Source organism: Micropterus dolomieu, linkage group LG06, assembly GCF_021292245.1.
Source record: "Micropterus dolomieu isolate WLL.071019.BEF.003 ecotype Adirondacks linkage group LG06, ASM2129224v1, whole genome shotgun sequence".
In the NCBI taxonomy this organism is placed as follows: Eukaryota; Metazoa; Chordata; class Actinopteri; order Centrarchiformes; family Centrarchidae; genus Micropterus; species Micropterus dolomieu.
In genome coordinates this window covers 9370361-9396733 of record NC_060155.1, presented here as the reverse complement: position 1 = coordinate 9396733, position 26373 = coordinate 9370361, and the positions used below count along the sequence as shown (strand labels likewise).

The window sequence follows — 26373 nt, the reverse complement described above, 5'->3', positions numbered from 1 at the left end:
GTTATTAATTTAGTTAGGCAACAAGGGTAGCAGACAAATACGTTTGTAATTTATTTGTAATTGCATGGAGGAATGTGTTTTTGAAGGAAGGAAGGAAATTATCAACAGAAGATAGAGAATGGCAGTACACCACCTGACATAATGTTAAATAGAGTAGGTGGAGGTAGGTAGGCAGGTGAAGTTAAAGAACAAATCAATCAGAATTACAGCTAAGGATTTTGACATAAGCGGCTGACATCTCTTTTGGCCTCATCTATGTGGAGCCATTTTCATACAGTATTCCAAAAGAGACGTGGTTTAAGTGTGAAATGCAACAAATGGGCCTGCGATGTTTGCACCTCAGGCCAGGCAATTTCTGTGTGCCAGAACAGTGACTCTAAACACGTCTGATTAGTCAGATACATATGTACGTTGTACAGAAATGCTAAATTAATTGCATTAGTGTGTTTAAACACCACATCTGTTTAGTTAAGAAGTTACACATTTAGTAAAGTTATCTGCAGGATTACATTCAATTACCATAGATCTATTTGCACTCCAGAGAACGTTAGAAGTTCAAAGAAAGACGTGCCACTTAATGTGTGCTCTTATTTTCCAAATTCTCTAGGCTTGATTGTTGATTGATTATATTTTTAGTTCTGGTTACAATTTGAAATTGAGATCAATATTCACAAGTACCTGCCGATGGGGCAAATTGTCACAAGTGCACACTCTCTATTCAACAGTCTACAACTCCATTATGAGATAAGATATGAAGATGTGATGAATACAAAACTTCTGCCCGAGACTCCATTCTTTCATTTGGTATGACATTTGTACCATTGTGATGTAAGGTGCCCAGTAAATGTTAGACAGTGTGAAAAGTGTGACAACATACCCCGCTCTCCCCTACAATATATTATTCTGAAAAGTACAAGTGTAAAGTAGAATAAAGGAAAGTATTTAAGTAGCCTATAAGTACCTCAAAATTGTACTTAAGTAGACTAGGCGACTTGAGTAAACGCACTTACTGCAGACCATGGTCAGTAAAGTGAGTAAACGCCCACTGGACCAGTTACATATAAACCGCAATTGAATTCCGAGCCAGTAGGGGGCGGCTTTTCTGTATATTCAGTCGCTGCTTCGCCGGGCGGGATTTCCGCAATAATATCAAGTATGGCGAAGACATACGATTATTTGTTTAAATTACTGTTAATCGGCGACTCTGGTGTCGGGAAGACATGTGTTCTGTTCAGGTTTTCAGAAGACGCCTTCAACTCCACGTTCATCTCAACAATAGGTACGTTTTTGTTGCTGTAACGTTAACTTAAACGGCCTTGCCGTCTGTTTACATACGTCAATGGGCTGTTTCATAGGCGCGGTCTACTTGCTGGAATGCTGGCAACGCTATGTTGACGGATGGCAGGAAGTTTCTTTGTCATTATTTAATAATATTCTTTCAGATATTAATTGGTTAATAAGAAACAACATAGGGGGACATTGTTCACGGTGTGTTTAGCATGAGGCTAATGCAAAGTAAATACGTTTGTGCTGTTTTATAAACTGATGCCGGGTGGGTTTCCTGTTTGCTAAATGTTAGCGACATAGCTCGAACGCTAGCCATTAGGCCACGTCTACATCCTGGTAAGACACCGGAAAGCATAATATGAAGCAAGCTATAGCTGATTAATTTAAGCATTTTATAAGCTATTGTTCTTTCATGCACACATCATTGCCGTCTGTCGTGAAAAGAAGCCGACTCGCCATTCATTCCCTGTCTATTAGTGTCTTTTTTTTTGTGTGTCGCAGCAGTGTCAGCCAATATTTGACAGGTATACTGAGCTAGCAAGCTAACGTTATGATTGACATGCATGATCCTTCTTTATCCCTCCAGGCATTGATTTCAAGATTAGGACAATAGAGCTTGACGGCAAGAAGATAAAGTTACAGATATGGTAAGTTTAGCTTAATTCCGTTAATGCAGGACATGTGTCATGATGGCAGTGTTTGATCAGTATTTTGCTAACAAAGTATGGGTGGCGCACACTTTACTCAAGAAAAGGTTCCTGACAGATGTGGGGTGCTCATAGTTCCTATAACACTCTTGAAATATCAATTATCGACCTTAAAAGTCGTTTAATTGTTTCAAAATTCAATGTAAAGGTTTGTAATTGTAATTTTAGCAGAATTAGTTTCACTCAATTCAAATTTGCTGAATCCCAGTAGAACAGTATTACCAAAACTTCAAGGACTGTTATTCTCTCTTTATCTGAAGTTTCTGTTTTAATGACAAAGTCATGGTTTTTTAGCTTACTGTATAAAATTCATCAATTTAATACCTATCTCTATAATGACTTAAGATATACCTCCCTTATATACAAGTGTGTTGGAAAAAGTCCATGTAAGATAAACCAACCGCTTTACCTGTCATATGGGAAAGTTTTCCATATGATTGATCTAAATATTTATTATACACACACATTTCATATTTATTCTTAAACTTCCTGATATGACATTTTGAGATGTCATAATGCTGCTGTTGTTTTTTTTTTTTTCAGGGATACCGCTGGCCAGGAGCGCTTCCGAACAATCACAACAGCCTACTACAGAGGAGCTATGGTTAGTGCCTTAACGTGTTGACAGACAGGAACATAAATCCACAGCTCTTGAGTTCTGTTAATCTCAAAGCATTTTATTTACTCTTCTTTACAGGGAATCATGCTTGTCTACGACATCACCAACGAGAAGTCGTTTGAAAATATCAAGAACTGGATAAGGAACATAGAGGAGGTACTTATTGGCCCAAATACACACTACTTTACATGTTTGCTACCTTCAAAATATCCAAATGGTACCATGTTGTTTTTACTAAATTTCTGTTCTCTTGATTCAGCATGCATCATCTGATGTTGAGAAGATGGTCCTTGGCAACAAGTGTGACATCAACGACAAACGGCAGGTGTCCAAAGACAGGGGAGAGAAGGTGAGAAACTTTGAAGTTAAAATAATTTGTTGTCATTGGGTTATACAATATTTGATAATAGTATGTGATAATGAAATAATAATTTCGCACTATTGTACTGGTATAATGTGAAAATGTGTCAGCAGACTTTGTAAAGTTTAAGTTGATGTAATTTTCCCATTTATATTTCAGCTTGCATTGGAGTATGGCATAAAATTCATGGAGACAAGTGCAAAGGCCAACATCAATGTGGAAAATGTAGGTAGCCATTCTTCCTTGAGTTATAATATACTTAACAGATCATTGTCATCAGTGTGACATGTGTATTTGTTCTGGTTCACAGGCATTTTTAACGCTCGCCAGAGACATCAAATCAAAAATGGACACAAAATTAGTAAGAACTCTTTGATGACACTACTTAGTATTTAGCACTGTAAGAAATTTATATATCTGATATTGCTATTCAGCAACTGTCAAATATTTCATAATTTGAAACACGTTTTCCTGGTTTCAAACTTCTCAAATCAAAAGCGGTGTGCCTCTGGTTGCAGAAAAGTACATAAGGATTTTTGTACCATATGAGAGGCAGCCACTGAGTGTTGAACAGTTGTACATGACAGTGACCTGTTAATTTGTCACATTTGCAGGAGGGCAACATGCCGCAGGGAAGCAGTCATGGCGTCAAGATCTCAGAGCCTCAGAAAAAGACCAGCTTCTTCCGCTGTAGCCTACTCTGAGGGCGGAGGCCTTCAATACTGGCTGCCAGCTGGCTGGACATAAACGGACTGTGCTAGCTTTTAGCACTTCCTTCCCCATTGATCTTTCTGTCCTACCAGTCCACACAAACCGGTATATTCCCAGTAAGAGAAGGGCTTCCTCTTCTCGCTTCCTCTTCCAAAAGCTTCCAGTGGTGCATCTCTTCCATTTAAAGGAGATCTGTTGTCTTTGTGGGTCACAGTGTTTGACCGTTCAAGGACTCAACCAGGACCATTGTCCAGATGTTCCTTATCACACAAAAGACAGGCTCTTACTTCTGATGTTAATCTTTGTACTACGCACTCATATTTCACACCAGTGCCAGTAGCACAACCGAGGAAGATAAATCATTTGATTAATGCCAAGGTTTTGGGATTGCAAATACAAATGTGATATTTAGATCTATTTTTATTAGTGCTCTCTCCCTTTTATGTTATAAATGTCAACCAGAGACTGAAAGGCTAGATCTCTAGTGAAACAGAGTTGCACACGCTTTCATTTTCATTTCAACAGTCAAGGATCAGAGAGGAATTGGATTGAAATGTGCTCTATTTGAGTTCTACTCTCTGGTTTATGTGTAATCCTTGACAATCATCCAATGTGACTAAAATGCATGTTTCAACATGCCCCAATCAATACACACTGCCTCCAACTCATTTGAACCTCACTCTAGTAGCTTTCAGGTGCTGGAAGACAGTTTGGCTACACAAAACCTAAAAATACAATCCAGATTTTTGCCTCTGCAGTACTGCTGTCAAATTATCAGCAGAACATTGGCTTCTCCTTAAGCTTTCTCTGGTGTACTAACCTCCCAAGAAAGTAATGTACGTACAACAATTTTGAGCACATTGTGGTGTGAAAGTGAAACACTGCTTTGTAAACCATTTGTAAGTACACTACAACAATATGTGCACACTGTATAATTAAAATAATCCTCCACAAATAAGTGCAGTGTAATAAGATTATGGATGCAATTGATGTTTTTTTTTTTTTTAAATTACCCATTATTTGATTGATTGGCCTACAAAATGTCAGAAAATAGTAAGTTTCCTGTTAAAACTATGAGTTTACTATCATATAAGACAAAAAGCAGCAACTCCTACTCACATTTGAGGAACTGGGACCAGTGAAGGATTAGTATGAGAATTTACTTAAAATGGTCAATAGATCAATTTATTTTCTCTCACTTGACAAATTGGTCCAACTCCAAATAGGATTAAAGTGCTGGTTTTTAATTTGACTTTAAGGTTTTGTCGCAGCTCTGTTTCACAGTCTAGCTAAATGATGTCTCCAGTTATCTGATCAGCAATTAAAATCCCTCCTTGAAGTTTCGCACTGTAAGCCCCAGCTCCCCTTGCACTTTACCAGTAACTCGTGTTTTGTGTGTAGTCTGTGCCAATTGATAGTTTTCCAATACAATTACTTAAAAAAGTTATGATCCATTGAGTCTTGGTGGTAAAATGTGCGTAATGCCTAAATTTTACTACACTTACTTATAAATGACTTGATTTTCTTTGCTATTTCACTGCTTCTGATCCACTGTCATTATCTAGTTCACTGAAAAGCATTGCTCTAACATACTTTAACAGCTATATATATTTATATAAAGGAAAAATACTTTGCAGGCCTCTGTTTCTATGCTACTGCCCTGCCAAATTGTAGTTTAAAAGTGACGTTTTCTTGGCTTATTACACGAACACTGCCTTGACCTAAGCTGAGAGGTGGGCCTATTAGTATCATTCTGATGTGTTTCATTGTTGCACTGTAGTTCGACCACTAGATGGCACCACAGGCACAGTATACATTATAGGCGACCACCTGAACTCAAATTTTAATCAGTATTTTAAGAACGCAAGCCACAGTGAACTAAACTTGATCCGAACATGTACCCACTGTTTAACATTGACGTTGAGTCTCAATCTATTCCTGTTCTTCATGGTTCCTTCATACATATTTTACTAGTCTGAAAACCAAACTCCTATATGCACAATATCGAGGGAGGATCTGCTTTTGCTTGCCTACACTTTTTTTGTTTTATATATATAATATAATATATATATATAAAAATAATCTCAAATAATTTGGGACCTCATGATTACCATGGCCATTTGTCTTAACTGCTAATACTCAGTTCTGTCATAGGTGAGCTATGCATTGTGAATCTTGGACCTGTGCATATTTGTGAAATGTAACTTTCAGACATAATTGTAGACCTGTACAGTTGAATGTATGGGCTTTTTTTTTGTTTTGTTTTGTGTCATTCACTGAGCTAAGAACAGCATGGGCTCTGTTTATAGAAATGTCATTGTTACATCAATGCAATTGAAATTTTGCATAATGGAAGATTAAGTGGGAGAGGTCTGGATGTTGAAATGCAGAGATAGTGCTGTTGTCTCATTTGAGTGATACTGTAGCTTTAATTCATAAACAGAAAGATAGGGAGCAGTTTCAGCTGAATTGATACTGTCTTTTGTTTTGTTTTGAAGTCATATCTTTTTCTTAAGACTCCTATCACATGTCATAATATATTGTACATCCCTTTTTACAGCCATATTTTCATTCCGTCAATTGTGAAGTCCACAAGAAGAAGAATATGTTTTGGGAGAAAAAAAGTGAAGAAAAATAACATTGTAAATATCACATTGAAAACAGATCTACTTAAATTGTACTGTACTTTCTAAACCCATATGAAAATGTATCTACAATTTGTAGATATGTGTACTTTTGATTTAATAAAATAAGATTATAAAACCTCACATTCACTGTCTATTGGCTGGCTGTGTGCTCAAACTAAACTATCAGTTGACTCCATGCTCCCACAATGGAACTTGTCATAACAAAATGGCTCTCCTTTTATTGGCCGGCAATGACCCACAGGAATATTCTGGCATGGGTTTCTTTTATAGTCTGGTAAAACTGAACCCCTTCAGATACAAAACACAAATCTACTGTTGATGGTCAAAACTAATGAGCCTTGTCTTTATGGGTTGTTTGATGCCACCACCTGACGACAGACCTGCTGTCACACAGTGACTAGTGTTATTTCTGCATTTGCACTAATACAAATTTGATGTGGACTTAGAATGTAAGTCTTAACAAATCTTAAGATGGTCAGTGCAAGACAGTCATGCTCCTATTAAATACAAGATAATTTGTAGTTACTCTGGATGATAAATGTTAAAATCTAATGAGCTCTGATGAAGATCAGAATGCTTTTAGTTATCTTTTTTCCTGTTTTTTTTTTTTACAAAATAAAACAAAACTCTAGGCATTTACAAGACGATTTGTAGTTTTTGGTTGAGATGTCCAGACGTTCCGCAGTGTTGTAAGTGCACCACATAGCTTCATTTCTTTATATCCTTATGTGGAAGGTGCTGTGAACAGACATCACAATAGTTTGATTTCCTCATTAGAAGCCAGGGTTAAAAACAAATGTAAATAGGTAAATCCACATTAGATTACAATTACTGATAAATGACAAATTTGACATGAATGTGTTCTCATGTAACGTGTATGTGAGCTAAACCTTCATTTTATCTTCTAGTAAAGGGTCACTATTGGCCTACCTGAGAAAGTCTGGAGCTCGAACTATCATGTGCTGGAAGTCCTCCAGTGACAGACGTCCGTCATTGTCCAGGTCAGCCTCATCTATGACCTTCTCACAAACCATCCTCACCTCGTCTTCTGTCAGCTCATTACGGGTCAGTTTGTTCACTGTCTTCTCCAGGTCTGACTTGCAGATGAAGTCATCATTGTTGAAATCTTGCACAAAAGAAGATAGCTAGAGGTGAAATTATTGGTTGATTAATTGATTAGTCGAGCAACTATTTTAATAATCCATTAATCATTCAAGTCATTCTTCAAGCAAAAATACCTAAAATCTATTGTTTCCTCCTTTTAAATCTGAGTGTTTGCTGGTTTTCTTTGTATTTTATCATATTAAACTAAATATCTTTAGGTTTTGGACTAATTCTTCACTATTTTCTGACATTTTATGGACTAAACAATTTATTGAACAGATTAATCAATAATGACGATAATTGGTTATTATTCTTAGTTAATTGTTAGAGACATGTGTTTCATATATTCTGAAGTAATTCCCATAGTTTATTTTTATTTGAATTATTTCTGACAATATTCAGTTTATTCAAATTGGACTTCATGGTCAATAAAATTGCATGAGCTCTTGATGATGCAAACTGCAATGTCATTCACATGGTAATATATTGATGTATACTGAAGGCATTGATTAAACATATTTGTCAAGCCTTACATATTCATCCAACACACCCAGTCCTTCATTAGAGAGGTCACTTCAGGTCCATGCAACCTCATCATGCTTGTTCACAACACAACTATGCTTCAGTTATGTTATAACTGTGTCACCTTCCATGGGTTTTCGTCTCTGTTGGTCATAATAATGAATGAAAAGTTTCCTTGACCCATGACCATGGTGATGTGTATGTAACCTCTTCATCTGTCAGCGTTTGTTAATTAGAGGGGACCCTAGTGCTGAGCGCAAACTGGGCTTTGACAAGCTCTTTGCCTCTATAATGGGCTGGTTAATCATTTATAACATTCCATGCACCATCCGTCATGCTTACAGCTCCGAAGCCCTTCACCATGCTCCCGTTTCATATGCTTGTACCATATTAACATTTAAAAGATGTTTCATCTGCTTTTATTGAACTTACTTGGGAAGATACAGTATTAGTTCATAGTTCAATTTTAGAGAGATTTCATGATTTTGTAGCATAAAAGTAGGGCCTATTTTGGTATCACAGCGGCTCTTTACACTATGGAGTTACATATGATCCTAATCTTCAGTTTAGGGTCCTAGTCACCATGATCCATTGGGACTTTTATTGATCTTATGAAATTTGCTTTTCAACATCATTTTGAACAAATGATAGAATAAAATTATGCGTTATTTGTGTTTGACCCCATTTGGGTAAGTACAATGGAAGTTCATATTCATATGCTCTGTATCCGTGATTAGTGTTGACAGTACTTTTTACACAGCACTGCTCAAATTCTAAAGTCTATTTGGATTTCTGTTATTGGAGTTATGCAGTATAACCTTTGTTGGAAAAAGATCTATTTGACCTCAAACAAAAGTAATGTCACTATGTAGAATAACATTATGTCCATTTCTTTGTCTGTGAAAGACAAACAAAAGGAAATACAAATCAGTTCATCGAGCACATATTTCATATAAAACACTAGATCTTTCTTTGTTGTTTCCTTGTTGTCTTTGATTTTATATATATATATATAATTTAAAATATTACTATTATTATTACATATACAGCAGTGGGATCTGTGGAACAACAAACAAGGAAAAAGGAAAAGCCAATTTAAACTAAACCCAATGAAAATTGGAACTCATTGATTTGTTTTTATACTCTACCACTTCTTCGGATATTTTACCATAAATTTTGAAAGCGTAGTATGCCTTGAGGTCACGAGGAGCCATCTCACTCATGACTGAAAACATGTCCAAGAAGTCATCCAGTGTCATGTTTCCCTCCCCGTCCTCAGAGAAAACCTCAGCAATCCTCTGGCGAAATGGGTTGTCCTGGACAGAGGGGACACCAGTACTTCTGTAACAGTCTGATAAAACTTCTGTAAACAATTCAGTGCTGTTAATCATACAGAACTATGAACCGGTACTTGCTGGCTTTAATGACTTTCCTGTGCTCTGAGATTGTGTGTTTTTGTTATTTTGTTGGTTTTTATGTCTGATTTTTGTTTTTCAAATGAGAATTCATGAAAGCTATTAAATTGGAATAATGAAAGTTTATAAGGGAAAGTATAATCTTGACAGTCTAACTTTCTCTTTCTCAAGACATGTCAGTGACCAGCATGTTAACACACCTGTTTACTGTGCTGTCATTGTGTAAAGAGGCATATAATTGACCTATATCCAAGAAGTGTGCCCTGAGGGACTCACCAGCATTCTTAAAGTTTAAAGGAGTCGGGTAACATATAACCTTTCAAAGAATTCTGCCGATTAGTTGGCTGTTAATAATGGATTAGGAACACTGGGAGAGAGCGGGTCTGCAGGGTGTGTGTGGACCAGTGGGTCTACCTTCAGCTCTGGCATGCTGCCAATCAGCTCATATGGTAACTTCACATCTGGGTTGCTGGTGTAGTCAAGGGGAACGAGCTGCGGTGCCAAATCCCGATAGCGGTCGAACAGTCTAGGAACAGTTTAAAAAGTTTTACTTTCAATATTAAATTATGCAACATCTTCTATGTTATGTAGTTGTGTATTTTAGAGATGCAATTGGCTGCTAAGAAAAGTTAGGACTCCTACTATTAAGCTGGAATCTATTTTCTCTATTGGGGTCAACTCTGAAAAATGAGTTTCAGTACAATAAAGTTCTAAAAGCAAGATTTTAAATACCATGTGATCTGGTATGGTAGCCTGCCCCACAGTACAGGTCTCCCGATACAGTAGTTTAGAGTTACAGTGTAGTATTGTGCGGAACAGAACAAAATAACAGCTGTGTCAGCTGTGTTACATGAGCATTGACTCAAATATATTAAGATTTAAAACTGTTTTGATCACAGTAAAATAATTTTCTCACCTGAGAATTTCTTTTCTTGTAAAATATGTACAGTCCTGCAAATACAATCAGATCATGGCAAGTTATTGCAAAGTTAGATTAGGATGCAGTTGTTCGTAGACTCTGGTCTAAGTCTGGTGCTAAATTACTTGTTTTACACAGTGGTGGAAGAAAATAGAAAATTCATATATTTACTTATAGTAATAGTAGCAATCCCACACTACAAAAATACTCCAGTACAAGTAAAAGTCATTCATTTAAAAACGTGTTGAGTATCAAAAGCAAATGTAGTCATTATGCATTATCAGTGTCACGTTTAGTTAACTACTTTATATACTTTTGGGTAGTCTCATATATACCAATGCTTAATATATTCTAAGTTAATCATGTGTTTTTTGTTTAAAATCTAAATCTAAAAAGTAACTAGTACCTATAGCTATGAAATAAATGTAGTGAGTATGCATTTACATCTGAAATGTAGTGGAGTAGAGGTTTAAAGTAGCATCCAATGGAAACACTTACAATTACCTCAGAATAATACTTGAGTACAGTGCTACAGTGAGGAAACTGGTTTTATTTGATATAAACAGATACATAATACTCTGAAGTGTTTGAGTTGGAGAACAAAATATAAAATCCACAAACACCATCAGGAAAGCTTTGACTTAGTTCAACACTACCCTGAAGAGGTGCACTACCTGACCCTGGATCATCTACTTTTCTTAATAGGAAGTATACAAAATACAAAGAAGTCTGATAAGTGTATCAGCCTTGTTTACAGATGCCGGTAGCAAGTACTGATAAGAGAAGCACCATTAGAGTAAGTGAGACTAAACATCTCATTCAGAAACGAATGGGATTGACACTAACCTGATAGGCATCTAGCTGCTGTGCAGTAAAGATGGTCTGTTTATTCCCCATGTCTGAATGCGCAAACACCAAGCCTCAGTTCCATCGCTGCTCCAACATGAAGTGTTTTTTTAAGATGTGTGGATATGTCAGATATGAAATACTGGGACAAAAGGAAGCCAGAGCCAAAGAGGAGATCAGGTGTCTGGCTGCCACAGGGCCCTTTGGTCCCCATTATAATGGCAGCATTTCATCGTTTTCTCCATTGTGAATAGCAGCCCCTTTGACAGTGAACAAGGGCTGTCGTCCAGCATCATGCCAAGTGGTATCAACCCCCTTTAGTGCCACTCTATGGCCAACGCCTCGGCCACTGCTCAGGTTACACTCTTTAGAGAAAGGGTTTTGTAGTGGGCAAAAAGACTTTTTGATGGGAGACAATTTTTGTTTTAAGCTGAGAACTCAATTATTGGCTATTTATCTAATTATTGACTACATTTTCCCTTTCAGTTTTAGGTATCTATCTGACCTAAAACTAAATTTCCAAAAAATATGTACTAATTTTGAACATGAATTATGAGTAGCAAGCATGCCTTGAGGCACTGAAATCAAACTTTGCCTTTTACCCTGCTATTATAATTTAGACTAGCAGATGTACACCAGTACACTCTGACTAATGCATGTATTCCACCTTTACCTCACACTATTGTACTTGGCATTTTATATATTTTCTATAGAAAATCAGATTCATCACGGCACTCTATGTCAGTGGGTCCCAGCCCGGGGGTCCCAATAAAGTTTAGAGGGTATTAAAAAGTTTAAAATTGAATCCACAAAAGTCTTAAATATTTTCTCTTTCCTGCTGCAGTAATGTGAGTTTATATAATGTTTTAGTGTTTGATTGCAGGCTGTCAGGGGGCATTACACACCTATAAACTTAAAGTGAGATTGTTTTGATCATGGATTGTGTGTGCAGGAGGCTGTTCTGTCCTGTTCTTGTGGCGTTTCAGTCAGAACAATTGGACTTATAGCAAACACTACCACTACTGCTCCGTATAGTTGCTATAGGAAGCTCATTGTCAAGTGTCAAGTGTCAAATTTAGCAATAATTTAAATTATTGAATACTTTTTCATTGGTTAACATATCCATCCATTTTCTGCTACTTATCTGGGTGCAGGTTCATTTATCATTTTATCATTAGGAATAATTGTTATATCCTGCTGGGAAGTACTAACCCTAACCCTATCCCTAAAACTAATTGGACCTTACCATCCATTCTGATTTTCCATAATGCTTTCATACTTTGGCTGGAATGATCAGAAACAGGTATTAAATTGAAGTCTATGTGATTTTAAAAATATACATTTAACTTGGTGAAAATGTTACACTAAAGAAAGTCATTTACAACTCATGTATACACTAAGGCCAAAACCTCTGAAAAGTTGCTGCTCTGCCAAGTATAGAACCATACTGCCAAATTAAATATTTGTGCTATTTCCATTTGCAAGTGTTGTGAGTACTTTATTTTTAAAGTCTGTATTTTCTCTGACAGCCGATGCTTCATGTTGTTCAAATTTGTAATGGCAAGACAAACTACAAGATAACTCTGATTGCTCAAGTGAATGGGAGGAATAAACCCTAATTAAAAGAAGAATAGGCCCTATTAGGTTTGAACTTCGCAGTTGCAGTTCAAGTGACAAGAGGGAAATATCTGGAACATATCAGCTAATTAAAAGATTTGACTCAATGGTTTATTTACCAGGGCTGAAAATGAAAAGTACAATGAAGAATGCTTGAGGAATTTAGCTTAATATTAAGCAGTGATTTGATAGACACACTGACATGCTGACCTTTATTTATTTTTCCCTGAGGGAATAGCCTGAGCTTTGCTCTGCATCCAGCAACATTGGCAGCCAGAGATATAAAATACTTCACCTTTTCTGAAGAGCTGTGGATGCAAATGCTACAAATGTTGGAGCTTCCTCACATCACATCCTGCCTCATTACAGATTAGGTCCCTATATGTTGTATTCAAATGGACCCACATATGCAACTAGGTGGCTATGTTTATTTATTGTAATGTGTCACATGTGTGTCATGAGTGCATTCTCAGCATGGATTGCTGTGTTGCAAAGGAGGCGCCAAACTGTGGCATTACCTCACCTTATTTTTAACCTTATTTTTAGAATTTTTTTACATGTGCACAGTAAATGTAAAGATGATATCACCCTCTACATCTCCCACATTCTCAGTCAAACCTACCCTGTCAAGAAAATCTTTGATCCACTGATGTTAGCTGCTAACAGATGCTCAGTTTTCTGCCTTTTTTACAAACCACTTGTTAAGTAGGACAGAATATTAGAAACATCCTCAATATAATGCAATCCAAAACACCTCTAAGGCATCATAAGCTTCATCTTGGATTTATTGGTATTGGATTGTATTAAATTGGTGAATCAGCACATGTCTAACTTTCAGTTTACTATTTTCAATTATGAAACTACTGTGCAATATGTTAATGTGTAAGTACAGTGTGTAAGAGTGTGTTTAACATGTGAAAATGTTTCCCTTCATTGGCATGATGCAACAGTGCATGTCAAACATAGTGAAAAGCTGGTTCCTGTTTTGTTGTTGTTTAAATATACAATCTTTAAAATATGTCAGCTGAAACAGGGAGTTACATTGATTTGTTGCAACTTCTTTTCATTTCATTCATATCATCTGTGGACAAGAAGGCTTATGGGGAAATGCGGCTCCAGGGTCTTTGAATCTATGCTATTACACAATGACTACCTTAATGGCTGTGTCCATCTACATCTTCCTAGTTGTTCTTATCCAGCAGCAGAAATCATCCAGGAACAACTCAGCGTCCTCTGGTGGTGAAGTGGCGGTCGTGCAGACTGTGGGTGCCTTTCTGGATGTTATCAGGTGTTCACCAAAAAGAATCAATCTACTCAAACAGATGTCAGCACTGTGTCTAAGCTAACCTATACGCTGTTTTTTGTTTTTCTTTCTTGATCACTGTGAATTATTTCTACATAATTTGTACAACATTAATTTAATCAGATTAGTGTATGGTTAAAAATTATAACATTTAAAAGTAAATCTTTTTTATGTTTAACCCTTTAAAGTCCTCACCAAGAAAAAAGTGATGGAAAAATGATTTCTTTACATTTTTTATTTCATTAGGGCAATAACAATAATAATCCAAAAAATAAATTTATTGACCCAATAGTTTTTCTGATATACTGCTCTACCAAACGGTTGAGATAGCTCTTCATGGTAATACTTAAATATGCATTTTAATACCAACAAACTTTAGAAAACATCATATAAAATGACAGTTAACAGCAGAGAAGGCAACTTCAGCACTTCATCCCTAATTGTGAAGACAGGGTTTATAGTGGAGTTCATACAAAACAGCACTACACAGTAACTTCATTGATTTTTGAACATTTTGAATATTACCAACATAGTATTTCTGTTCTTTGAGTATTTCAGAAGAACACATCTGTATGTACTCTCAACCTTTTAGACAGACTTAGATACTTTGGCAACGTATCAATATCTAGATCACTGCAAAATACAGTATTAACTTGATTTAGTGTGGCTGTTGTTCAATAATCAATGAAGTTACTGTGTAGTGCATACAGTTTGGTATAAACTCTACTGTAAACCCTAGATACGCAATAAGGGATGAAGTGCTGAAGTCGCCTTCTCTGCTGTTGACTGTAAAACAGATTTATTTCTGCAACAACTTAGCATTTTATATGATGTTTTCTAAAGTTTGTTGGTATTAAAATGCATAAAGAGCCATCTTTCTGAAACCGGTCGGGACTGTCTTTGTCCTGCTGATTATCATTAAAATTAATAATCTGGCATAACGAATTGAATCTCTTTACGTCTTGAGATGTGACTGGTGGTGCCAGTAGTCATCCATGGCTGGGAAGTTGACAACACCTATGACAGGTTGTACTGCCAGGAAATAGTCAATCTCTTCGGAGCTAGTTTTGATCGCATCCCCCAACTCCTGCGCAGAGTACAGATTGGTATGTTCTGATATGTTGATGATCAGGAGGCTCTATTTGGTTGTTATCATCATCACTCAGATTAATGGCAGAGTCTTGAGGATTTTCTGGTATAAGGGCTGGAAAATTCTGTGGCCTTGCACCATAAAATGTTTTAGTGTCCATCTATTATTTGTGAAACAGAAAAGAGAAATCACACTTACAAACCATGTACTCTTATAATGCTAGTAATGTGAATACCAACACATGTCTATTTTGTCTAGATAGTTAGTTGGTTTTCAAGATATTTATTTGTTTTTAAGTTTTTTATTCCATAAAAACTGTACATTTATTATCTTTTTATTATTATTTTGGTATAGCATGATTTCACCATTATAAAGACAATATTATGAAATTAATTATAAATAAATGGAAACACATTATATATGTCATGTTAACAATAATGAATGTTCAGAAGTTTTCAATTTCATAGCAAGCAGTCAATTTGTATTACATTAGCTAGTGAATTTGTATTACGTTAGCTTAGCCAACCTTTACCATGAAGTGCCAACTCTACCGTTTGGTAGAGCATGTTTTTAGAAAATTATTAGATCCATATTAGACTTCTGTTAAGTAATTCCTCTGGAACTATAATATGTCAAAAAAAAATATCCTAACCTTTGAAATTTCCACCAAAAAGACTCTTCATGTCTGCAGTGACTTTGATGATTTTAACTTCCTGTAAGGAGGGTATCTGAAAAGGCATGCTGCTTAAAGAAACAGTGACAACTAGTGGATTTTTCTAGCACAGCATACCTACACCAAATGTTAGAGAAGGCTTAAACAGGTTGAATTAAGTTCAGTACATTTTTCAATGAGATACAGTGACTTAAAATGTGGTCTTCCAAATGGTTGAGAGGATGTTAAAGGGTTAACAGTTACATTTTACTGCAAATCAAAGAACGACCTTTGGTACTGTTTTCTAATAGTAGTATATAAGTTTGAAAAAACTTTGATGTTGTGAAAGATATTTAAACATGTCTCAAGTGTGTCCCGGAGACCTAGTGGTTTGAGACCCGTATTATGACCCACATTATATTATTAAATTATATATGAACAAAACGATAAACTATCCAAAGTCAAAATTTTTTTAAAAGAGCAAAACATCTCAGTATGTTCATGCGTCTTCTACACTTGCATATCCCATTCAGATTTTTGAGGGAAAAGGGATGGAGGTCAGAGCACATCCCAGTGTGTTTTAGTTGATAGGCGGGAACCCTGAACTGGTTTCCAGCCTGTCAAAGGATGAAAAACCCAAAGGAAACCATATGAACATACAGACCTCCCGAACCATAAAGCTTCATGCTTAGTCAGTTAAAATTCACTGAAAATTAAAAAAATTAGCCTGTGTTGTGTGAGCAAGGCCTCCAAATTTTTGTGAGCATTTCACAATCACAAATATGCAGCATTTTGTGAGAAAGTGCTACAACATAATAGCAAGACCTCTGGAATAAATATAAGTTGTTTAGTGGAGCTTTATTGGAGAGAATACACACCCCGTACATCCCCATGTCTTTCCTCCTGAAAGAGTCTTTCATAAGCGATAATATAATTGATTTAGTTTGAAATGGGCTGGTAATATTTATTCTGAATGAAATTATTGTAGGTAGAAAACTATGGTCATTGAAGAAGATTAAAAGCATTCTTCCTATTTCATAATTTTTTTGTGGAAATGCTGCACGGATGGGGCAAAATTGTTCTAGCAAGAATTGAAGTTGGTTGATTCCTACAGTTACATTATTGCTAATTGATGGAAGTACAATTTTGAGCCAAATGTTGACCATTTTAATGGCTAAATACATTGTTCTGTCATAATAAATAACACTTCACTTTAGACCTCCATGAAATAATGCAACATTTTTGAGGGCAAAGTATTTTACAAATAAATTCACTCTATAATATTTTGTTTACAGCATTTATTCTGACGGTGTATTAATTCACAACAGAAAACATAAAATATACACATTCACATCATTCACAGGATATTACTTCCATCACTGCCATATATTATAATTTATGGATATTTACATATATTACAATGCCACATATGGGACTCTGCACATTACTCATTAGTTTCACTTCTGTGTACCAAAACCCAGATTTACATTAAAATATTTATGAATGTCTGTGCAGCCCAACACCAGTGGCTGGTTGATGTCAGTGGCAGCCACAGCTTCCAGCCACCATGTCATTATACTGTTTCAGGACGACATTCTCATCATCGTCGAAGTAGAGCAAGTTGATGGAGAAGAGCTTGTCGGGGATGCAGCACGGCGTCTGAATGCCTTTGATCAGCTTCAGGGCGTTAATGATGGACTGGACGGTAGCGTGGTTGGTCGGCCTCATGTTCTGACCCAGAGGGAAGGGGCAGGAGCCTTTGCAGTGGTAAGCGTTGTAGCCCTTGGGAGACACAATCCAGCCCGACCAGCCAATCTCCTCAAAGTCGACGTAGAGGGGCAGACGCTGGCAAGGCAAAGACACACCTTCCTCCCCGCTGTCCAGGGAGCGGGCGCTGCGGGAGGACGGACCTGATATGGAAGCCTGTGGCAGGCTGGAAGTGATTGTTGCATCATTTGGGTCTGGTCATAGAAGAGAGAGTGTTTTGTTAGAAAACACAGTATTTTAAAGTTCGGCTCAGTTGTGGGTGAATTGGGGTACAGCACAATTGGGGTTCAGTACCTCTAAAGTTAAAATACCATCTGGGGTTCAAATTTTTCCTGTTATTTTGTCTTTCTTCCCACGTTGCACCTTATTTTGAAAAATGGTTTGGTTGTTTCTGCAGTAGGATAACAGGTTGGCTAGATGATTTAAAAACATCAACTCCCTCACCAGGCAGTTTTTTTTTTTTTTACATCAGACATCTGATGAAAGTATGGCTTTGGTAGCCAATTAGCATTGGATGTCAGATACTTCTTTACTTTGTAAAGTACAGAGATCTGTTCTGGTTGTTGATGGCCACACAGACATTCTTGTCATAGATCAATAACAGTCATAAGAGGGCCCAGGGCTTCCCCTAGCTCTTATCTACCCCCCCTGCTCATCAGCAGTAAGACCACAAAAATACCTGAACTGTGTATTCTTACCATCACTGGGCATAACCTGATCGATCAAATAACATTCAAGCTTGAAACAAGGCTCACCTGTGCCTTCAAGAGTAGCAGAGCGGCGGCCATCGTCAGTGAAGAGGACCAACATGGGCTGTTTGCTCTGGTGGTGGTTGCGCCCTGAAGCAAAACGGATCAGTTTCATATCCATCTGACTTCCTCCCAGGGTCCGAACCACCACATGGAGCCCCAGGTTACTGCCTTCATCTACCATCCAAGAGCGGACCTTCATGAAGAAGTTCACAATTCAAACACAGAATTCAACTACAGAAGTAAACGCAGGCCTTAAAGAGAAGGGAATGCTTACTGCTTGTGTAATGGTGAAGACTTCCCAACCAGTAGAGTGAACTGGGATGAGGCGAGAAGACAGCAACTTCTTCTCTTGTGTATTGTTGGTTTTGCTTGTGTCAAGCAGCTGATAAACACTAACCTGAATGAAACAGGAGAGATGGAGGTTACAGTCCAGGAGAGGTGCATTTGGGAGGATTCACTGTAGCCTATTTCCTTAAATTGTTCAGTTACCATTATTTTATTTAAAGGTACATACCTGGCAGAAATGATGTCTGTGGAATGTCAGTGTTGCCTGAGGTCGCAGCTTGAAAAGATGGAGCTCTGCAGTGAGAATCTTCTCAGTTCTGGCAACCGTGGACAAGTTGAACCTGAACTCCACCTGTTCACTGCGCACTGCAATGAAAATTATGTAATTAGAGACCAAAACAAATCCCACTATATTTCATCCTCTAAAGTAGCCAGTACCAATAAGCACGCACAAATCTGATCTTACATTTGTCAAAAAAGCTGCGCACAGTATTCCCCTCCAGAAGATACGGGTCCTTAGTCACACCGTCCACATCAGCAACCGTGTTGTACAGATCAAGCATGTACTGTGGTGGCTGCTTGTGCCCATGGATAGCAGGAGGGTCCTCCATCCCAAAAACCTCCAAAAGTCTCTTGATGGCAGCTGAACGGACTTCCTTTGACTCGTTCTCGGCGGTGAAATGAAGTGAAGGCCGTGCAGCGGCGGCGCACACTAAAGTGGCAAAGCTGATCACAAACATCAACATCTCCAAGCTTGAGCAGATAGATCCCGGGTGTCCTGAGCCAGTCAAATGGCCAGCAACTTGAAGTTGGAGTGACTGCAGGGTCCTTGAAGCTCGACTTTTTATGTACAAAGGCTCCCGTTCACTCTTCAGTGCCCTCAAAGCCTTGGCAAACAGCAGTAAAAATGCTATTTGGTCGCAAATGTAAATCACCAATCAGCGAATGTAAAGGGAGACTAATGGCGGCGTTAACAAGGTGTGAGCCCGATTGTAGATTTTAGTCAAGCCCATTGTCCCCATGTCTGGCAATAAAGGCTCTAATAAACTAAATCTAGCCTTTGAAAAAGCTTGGTACTTATCCACGAGTGACTTTGTTTGTGTAGAATATTTTTTTTTCTGATAAATGGAGTGGAGGAATGTCAAGAATATGTTCAGAACAACCTTGGAGATGATCTCTTGAAGAAGTGGTTGACTCACCATGGGAGGTCTACTGCGCCTGAATGAATCCATTAATTTAGAATAATGGGCACAGTGTCTTAGGTGGAAACCAATTACTTCGATAAAGAGACGGGTGTCGCTGGCTACACGTTGCCAGATTTACATAACTGCTTATCGAGTTAAAGCTGGATTATCACCAAAATTTGATTTTATAAAAGAACTCCAGCTGGACTGATCCCCTGCAATGTAATAAGCTGAAGAGGTGCTAAAAGACTTCCAGCCGGTGATTTATCTTTATAAAATCTACAGCAGTTTAACATAATAACAACATAATTACAAATAAAGTTGAATCTAATCTAATTAATCGTTCTAGTTATAGCTTAAATGTAAATCCCCCACCCCACTCCAACAAAAAAGGCACAATGCATTTTACTGGTAATGGTTTTTACACTGGACACTTTTAATTTCGTTACATGGTTTACCCTTACCATTCCACTTCAGATACAGAAACATCTATGAATTAGAAAATGCATAATTATTAACCATGAGCACAATAAGCAACCCCATTATTCTTTAAACTTGGTTATTTTTCATTTATTTCTCGAAGCCAACTTTATTCTTTCCAAGGAAACTCAAAAATGGCTCACTGTGCCATATGGTCACTTTGATTTTTACACACAATTACGCAGGAGCAAAAGACAGATTGACACTGGAAAAAAACTCACTGTAATAAACATTTAAGAGATCAAAGTTGTTTTTTTTAACAGGACACTTTGTAAGCAAGCCATAAAAGCTCTTCTTTTAAGATGACAGGAAAAAAGTGTTGTTTCACACGTTCATATCAAAATAAGGAGCTATTAAGAACTTGCACGTGTGTTTTTTCAAAGGGACATTTACGAAATTGGTTGGGTTTTCATGTGCTACTTTCCAGTGCTTCTTCAACGCTTCATTTTTGCCCATTGGATTATGATACTGATTAAAATGTCAGTCTTCTTTATATTAACTTGCTTTCTGAACTCAAACCTAAAGTGTATGAACTATTTATACTAATTTCAGTTATATAATTTAAAAGAGGGCTGCACACACTTGCTCTGTGGTAGAATTTTACTGAAGTGTCATTTATAGTTTATTTTCTTAGTAATGTACCTGGAACACCTTTCCAAAATGTTTTGTGAAAAATGTGTTGTACATTGGTCAAACAACAAGTACTCACAGATTTTCTGTATTAAATTTATTTACAAAATTATCATTTTACATATATTACATATAATACAATAATACTTTAGGATAGCAAGTTCTTTAACAAATGTTATAGTGGTAGGATTTGGTGGGGTCATCAATAGGCTGCAGCTAATGTGAATTAAAGCTTTTCAACTCCTGAGAAGGAATTGGACGTTGTGTTCCAGTAGAGGGCGCAGTGTTCAGTTTTGGCAAAGGCAGGAAGTGATGGAGAGGACCGTGCGTATGTGCCCATGCTGGTTAACGAAGCTGTGGCTCTCGTAGCCCTGAGGAACACAGGCGCTGGACTGTCCTTCAGCCCATAAGTGGCAGATTTGTGGATCTGATGGACTCCTGCAGCAGAAAATTGAAAGAACATTAAAATCACACTGTGCACTACATCAAACAACCACTTCACATGCTGTATGTGTAGTCTGAAGCATAAAATAACCTATATTACAGTATCTACATGTTTCCTACTGTTCTGTGACAATAAACTTTAGTATGCTAGGTTGTGTCATGTTGTGGCTGTATGTCCAGTGACATTTTGGAACTTTTAATACTTATTTTTAATGTGCTTAATTCCTGTGTAAATATTGTAAGGTATTATGAATCTGATGAAGAATCTACTGATACACATATATTACAAGTGGGCAATGACAGATTTGTATTTTTAAAAGCAATTAAAATAAATCCCAGGCATTAGGACATTAACCCCTTAAATCCCACTGACCAGATTTTGTGGCAGTGATAACTCATGCTGTGCAGCCAAAAATAGTGCACAAAGCCACAAAACTTTATTTTAAATTCTAGTTGATAGCCCAGTTGTGTCAGGCTTAATATAGGGAAGATGTGTCTAAAATAAGTAACCATATTGAATGACTATTTACAAAAACACAGTATAAACACAGAAGAGCTTCTATCAAGTGCTGGAACAGCATATTTATGAGATACTGTCGACAATGTGGAAAAACTTTTAACTAAGATAGACTTTTAGTATTTATTTGTGCAGCATTTTCCTCCTCCAGCCATAAAATCAATGACATGATGAAGGAACCATAAGGTACATTTGGAATGTGAACCTCTTATTCTTTTCATATACTTAAGATAAACTGAAATTACACTGTTAGAAGTCTGCCACAAAATAAAGCAGAAGGTATATCGAGGACATCTGGATATAACTAAAGAGGCCAACATGCTGAGTACAAAAAGTGTCAGAGCTTACAGCCAATTGTAATAAGAGTGGCAAAGGAGGTGTGTGTGTGTGTGTGTGTGTGTGTGTGTGTGTGTGTGTCGGGGGTGGGGGGTTGTTGTATAAAGCCGCTGTGTTCATACTTACCTGAGAAGGCATCGGTTTCCTGTAGTACAGCCTCCCAAACATCTGCCCACATCTATTTCCTTTGGAAAATTAACAACACAGAGAGAGGGCAATCAGCTCACAGCTGGTCACAAATATTGACCCAGTTGTGTTGGTGGGCCAGCTGCTGTTTAGCATGTTTACTGCTTTGATTCGACACCTGCAGGGCCCATTTGTGTTTGCACTGCACTCGCACCTTTGGTGCTAAGGAACAGCAGATGACCAACTGTGTCCAGGAATTCAATTCAAATCTTACCTTAAAAACTTAAATCTAATATGATCTTTATCACACAAAGTCTGATGTTAAAATAACAAAAAATCATTTTGATCTTTGTGGTGCTGAGAGGGTTGTGGATGGACTTTGTAGTAAGGGCTTCAGAGTGGGACTTTTGTGTATTGTATCTGTTTAAGGGAGAATAATGAGTCTAAATCCTCATTATCAACATAGCCAACAAAACAGTTTAAATCAGTTTTTTATTGTATTTTCCTGAATAGAGATGAGGGAGTCCACTCAAATCTGCCAGTATGTCATGTGTATTGTTGCAGGTTGTGCACGAATCACCATGCACATCATCCTGAGGTCCTTGGATTAGTGACTAGTAGGCTCGATTAAGTGCTGTCTTCCACACATGTTTCTAATGAATAAAGATACTTCATTACAGTCTGGCACCCAACTAGACACCCATTTCCTCTCGACGTGATTACAAAAGAAAGTGTGAAACCGGCATCACAAATGAATCACTGTTCTAGTGTTAACCATGCCATGGTAAGACGAAATGTAGCTCATTTTGAAAAACTGGATTCAAACACAAAGTTGGATTCACAAACAGAGCCCATGTTTTAGTGATAGTTTAGAGTGTACACCTACTTTGAGCTTCTCCTCTTTGACTCCATCTGCATGGTGGACTATTTCATAGTAATACTCCACATATGGGACCCTGTAGCAGCTTTCCTTCAGCTCACAGGCCGCCACTGTTTGGATGAGGACCACTTTGTTGGGGGTCTCCAACAAGGCTGAGTTAAACTTAGTGGGGACACAGGAGAATCCCTCTGTGAGTGATTGATAAAGGAAAAGTTAGAGTTATATGGGCAGGAAGAGCAGCTCAATTACAATATGTGATCCAAATGTAAACCAACTTTTAAGACAAAGGATAAGCTTTTGAGATCACTCCCAAAATGATGGATGAGTCTTTCAATACACTAGACAACAACTCCATAACTTATATTTTTTCTGATGCTGTTAAAGATGTTTGTGTATATCAGTGTTGGTTGGAAAAGAGACATATATCTTCAATTAGGTTATAGTCAAACACACAAAATGTTGCTTTTTCTTTAATAAACTCTTGTTTTTTTTTTTAGCTAAATTAAGTCCATTTAGCTAAAATCTTGAACTGATCAACATGTAGGAACTGGGGCTTTAACTTCATCAGTAGTGAATAGTGGTGATTCCAATGCTGTGCAGTGCAGGACTGTTCTGACTATCAGCTGGTTGATATGGTTTTACAGGCACCACAACCATAGGCTACTGTAGTTCAGTGTATTTCCTTAGACAGTGGTACTGTACCCGTTTGTTCATGGTTGTTCACAAAAAAGTTAGGCTACTTTTATTTGAGTATAAAATCTTACAAAAAATCATTATACTTAGTTTCCTCTTTTTCCAGCAAAACTTGGTTTAAATGTTTTATGCATTATTGAAACTTTTCCAATACCACTGGAAGTCGACTCTTTCATTCATATCCCCTTCTGTTTAAATAGACTGATTGACCGACCTTCTGTTTTGTTTTCTGCACACACACACACACACACACACACACACACACACACACACACACAGACACACACACACACACACACACCTGGCGAGCCCTTCGAGCGGGGGCATCCTCCCACGTCGATGACTGTCTCATACGGTGTTTCGGAGTAATAAGTCTTTAGTGCAGGGACTCGGATGCACTGAGTCAGCTTGATCTCGCAGTGGCATTCCTCGATGACCTCCACCTCCCGGGGTCCCTCGAACAGAAGCACCCGGTCCACGCGCATCCCAGTCGGCTCACACACCTGGCTCATCCCGCAGGAGGGTAGCTGATTCGACTGCTCCGAGCTCTCTGGGGCTGCAGGTCCGCGCGACCTCATCTTTTGTAAGGCGAGAGAAACCATTGTTTGATTCAGACATGTCAAAATGTTTCCCTGTGCTTTACTGTAAGGGGTGCAAAATTATGTTGAGAGACAGGTGTTTTTTTCACTTTAAGTGTATAGTTTTATTGTTGGTTTACGCAGAGGTGCCCATCAAAACTAATTTATTTTAAAAATACTAATAATGCTTTTGATACTAAAATAATTGCTTTGTGATTCTTCTGGAGTAACTTCATTGTCAAGTAGACTACCTATTGGAGTTTCATCAAGACAACCTCGACAGACAATCCCACAGTTACAGCGCGCCCTTGTGGCTGTGTGGGGGAAATCCACTTACTTTTTTGCTCCTGAGAAATTCCAGCATTGAGGAATGTTTTGAGTATTCCTGCCGTCCTGCTTCATGTGATGGCCTGGGTGCCCCCCCACAGTGCAACCTACACATTCCCACATCAATATTGACAGGACTCCCAGAGATGTCTGTGGAGAGAGATCGATTTGATGTCAGAAAAGCAGGTAGTAACATTATAAGGAATTATTATTAGTGATTATAATATTTAAAAATCACTTTTTCTCATCTCAGTTGCTTTTAAATTTCTCAATTTGTTTGACAAATCATACATTAGCTTCTGTTGCGGGATTACAGACACGCATTTAATGGCAAATTAACACTTTGAATACTTCCATATACTGATGGAAAAATGGTAACCCTGAACATGTGGTGGAATGTGGTGCTTTACCTTGTCCAATGTAGATGAAGTGACTCTGTCTTCTGCAGCATACTCTCTGTGTCAACAGGTTTCTGTGATCTATGTGTTTGCTCAACACTCCGGTCACTAGAAGACATAACACAGACATCAGTAATTTAGCACTGTTCATTCATCATTTTGCTTGATATGAAAACTTGAAAAAGCGAATGTATTCTTTAAGAATAATTTAAGACATTGTGTTTTCCAAGATGAGCAGAATCAGATCCATGAGATCACAATAATTTACATAGTAAATTACATAATTTATGAGTTAAAGATGGGACACAACAGTGCAGGAATCCTCTCTTCTTCAAGGTCATTTGTTAATGAAAAGCATTAGCAGGCAGGGCTTTCTGAAAAAATTTGTCACTTTCAATTACATTATTTTAAGAGAATGTTTATATCAAGCATTGTGTTCATTTGGAAATATTCATTTTGGACTTGCATGGGGGGAAATTGTCAAATGAAAGTGAATTGACCCCACCTTGCTGTGCAGTTAAAAGAAAACATGTGAACACATCACACACTTTTCCCAGCATCACACCTTCCTCTATGACTCATGTTTCACAATGAATATCACAAAGGATAAGCAAGTATATTTGAGTAGATTGTAGTCAGTCCAATTAATGAATAGCTGGTTGTGTACAGGCCACAGCAGCAGTAGTATAGAATAGAGCAAACAGTACTTACAGGTCAGGTGGAAGGCACACAGGAGGAGAAGGAATGGTCGGGGTACATCCATGGCTTTAGTCCGAATTTGCTCCTCAGCTGCCAGAACCTGAATGTCCCTCTGTCTGCTGGTGCCTCTGATATTTATATGGGGTCAAGCTTCAGCCCCAAATGTCACCTGAGAACAAGGTCTCAAAGTGGTGTGGACCTCAAAAAGTGAGAGCTAATCAAATTTCCATGCTGAATGCTTTGTGGGATGGAGTTCTTGCAAGCAGGGGCCACTTCAAAGGAAATCTCTGCAGCTTTTCTGTTTCGGCTGCAAGGGACGCAGTGGCTCGAGTGTGTCGACCGGTCCGAGCTCACCCTAATGAAGTGCTTAAGTAGCCTTGAGCCATTAAAGCGTCGCACATTCAAAGGCATTAATCATCTTTTATCTCAGGGGGAAGGTGTTTAGCACCTTCGACTTAAAACAAAACCTGGCCCAA

The 26373-nt window shown here is 37.8% G+C and overlaps 4 protein-coding genes across 5 annotated transcripts; 1 reads left to right on the top strand and 3 right to left on the bottom strand.

Moving 5' to 3' along the window:
* The first annotated feature begins 1103 nt into the window (after nucleotides 1-1103).
* On the top strand, nucleotides 1104-6453 carry LOC123972473 (ras-related protein Rab-8A-like). Its single transcript, XM_046051989.1, has 8 exons — nucleotides 1104-1279; nucleotides 1874-1934; nucleotides 2538-2598; nucleotides 2692-2769; nucleotides 2873-2962; nucleotides 3134-3199; nucleotides 3285-3335; nucleotides 3589-6453. Exons 1-8 carry the CDS (start codon nucleotides 1156-1158, stop codon nucleotides 3676-3678), a joined length of 621 nt encoding a protein of 206 aa, XP_045907945.1. The 5' UTR covers nucleotides 1104-1155; the 3' UTR covers nucleotides 3679-6453.
* A 596-nt stretch (nucleotides 6454-7049) lies between these two features.
* cib3 (calcium and integrin binding family member 3) lies at nucleotides 7050-11190 on the bottom strand. Of its 2 annotated transcripts, XM_046052607.1 has the most exons (6): nucleotides 11140-11190; nucleotides 10291-10325; nucleotides 9789-9900; nucleotides 9128-9275; nucleotides 7264-7459; nucleotides 7050-7071 (listed from the first exon to the last, which is right to left on the bottom strand). In XM_046052607.1, the coding sequence occupies exons 1-6, from the start codon at nucleotides 11188-11190 to the stop codon at nucleotides 7050-7052; spliced, it is 564 nt and encodes a 187-aa protein (XP_045908563.1). The 2 variants fall into 2 exon arrangements, with proteins under 2 accessions (XP_045908563.1, XP_045908565.1); XM_046052609.1 differs by lacking the exons at nucleotides 9789-9900; nucleotides 10291-10325.
* Nucleotides 11191-17326: 6136 nt separating this feature from the next.
* On the bottom strand, nucleotides 17327-19351 carry LOC123973023 (anti-dorsalizing morphogenic protein). Its single transcript, XM_046052858.1, has 5 exons — nucleotides 19072-19351; nucleotides 18835-18971; nucleotides 18595-18717; nucleotides 18315-18513; nucleotides 17327-17762 (listed from the first exon to the last, which is right to left on the bottom strand). Exons 1-5 carry the CDS (start codon nucleotides 19349-19351, stop codon nucleotides 17341-17343), a joined length of 1161 nt encoding a protein of 386 aa, XP_045908814.1. The 3' UTR covers nucleotides 17327-17340.
* Nucleotides 19352-21186: 1835 nt separating this feature from the next.
* On the bottom strand, nucleotides 21187-25329 carry pnhd (pinhead). The gene is made up of 6 exons (XM_046050830.1): nucleotides 25211-25329; nucleotides 24811-24950; nucleotides 24197-24473; nucleotides 23209-23390; nucleotides 22323-22381; nucleotides 21187-21337 (listed from the first exon to the last, which is right to left on the bottom strand). The coding sequence occupies exons 1-6, from the start codon at nucleotides 25326-25328 to the stop codon at nucleotides 21187-21189; spliced, it is 927 nt and encodes a 308-aa protein (XP_045906786.1). The 5' UTR covers nucleotide 25329.
* Between the last annotated feature and the right edge of the window lie 1044 nt (nucleotides 25330-26373).

Coding starts and splice junctions, on each gene's coding strand:
- LOC123972473 (XM_046051989.1), top strand. CDS start 1,156: ATGGCGAAGACATACGATTATTTGTTTAAATTACTGTTAATCGGCGAC. Junction 2,599..2,691: donor CCTACTACAGAGGAGCTATG/GTTAGTGCCTTA, acceptor TCTTCTTTACAG/GGAATCATGCTTGTCTACGA. Junction 2,770..2,872: donor GGATAAGGAACATAGAGGAG/GTACTTATTGGC, acceptor CTCTTGATTCAG/CATGCATCATCTGATGTTGA.
- cib3 (XM_046052607.1), bottom strand. CDS start 11,190: ATGGGGAATAAACAGACCATCTTTACTGCACAGCAGCTAGATGCCTAT. Junction 9,901..10,290: donor ACAAGAAAAGAAATTCTCAG/GTGAGAAAATTA, acceptor AACTGTTCCTAG/ACTGTTCGACCGCTATCGGG. Junction 7,460..9,127: donor CTACGCTTTCAAAATTTATG/GTAAAATATCCG, acceptor CTTTTGTGCAAG/ATTTCAACAATGATGACTTC.
- LOC123973023 (XM_046052858.1), bottom strand. CDS start 19,351: ATGTTGATGTTTGTGATCAGCTTTGCCACTTTAGTGTGCGCCGCCGCT. Junction 18,972..19,071: donor GCGCAGCTTTTTTGACAAAT/GTAAGATCAGAT, acceptor TTTTCATTGCAG/TGCGCAGTGAACAGGTGGAG. Junction 17,763..18,314: donor TGAAGGCACAGGTGAGCCTT/GTTTCAAGCTTG, acceptor TTCTATGACCAG/ACCCAAATGATGCAACAATC.
- pnhd (XM_046050830.1), bottom strand. CDS start 25,328: ATGTCTGTGTTATGTCTTCTAGTGACCGGAGTGTTGAGCAAACACATA. Junction 24,951..25,210: donor CTTCATCTACATTGGACAAG/GTAAAGCACCAC, acceptor CTCTCTCCACAG/ACATCTCTGGGAGTCCTGTC. Junction 23,391..24,196: donor CCGCTCGAAGGGCTCGCCAG/GTGTGTGTGTGT, acceptor AATCACTCACAG/AGGGATTCTCCTGTGTCCCC.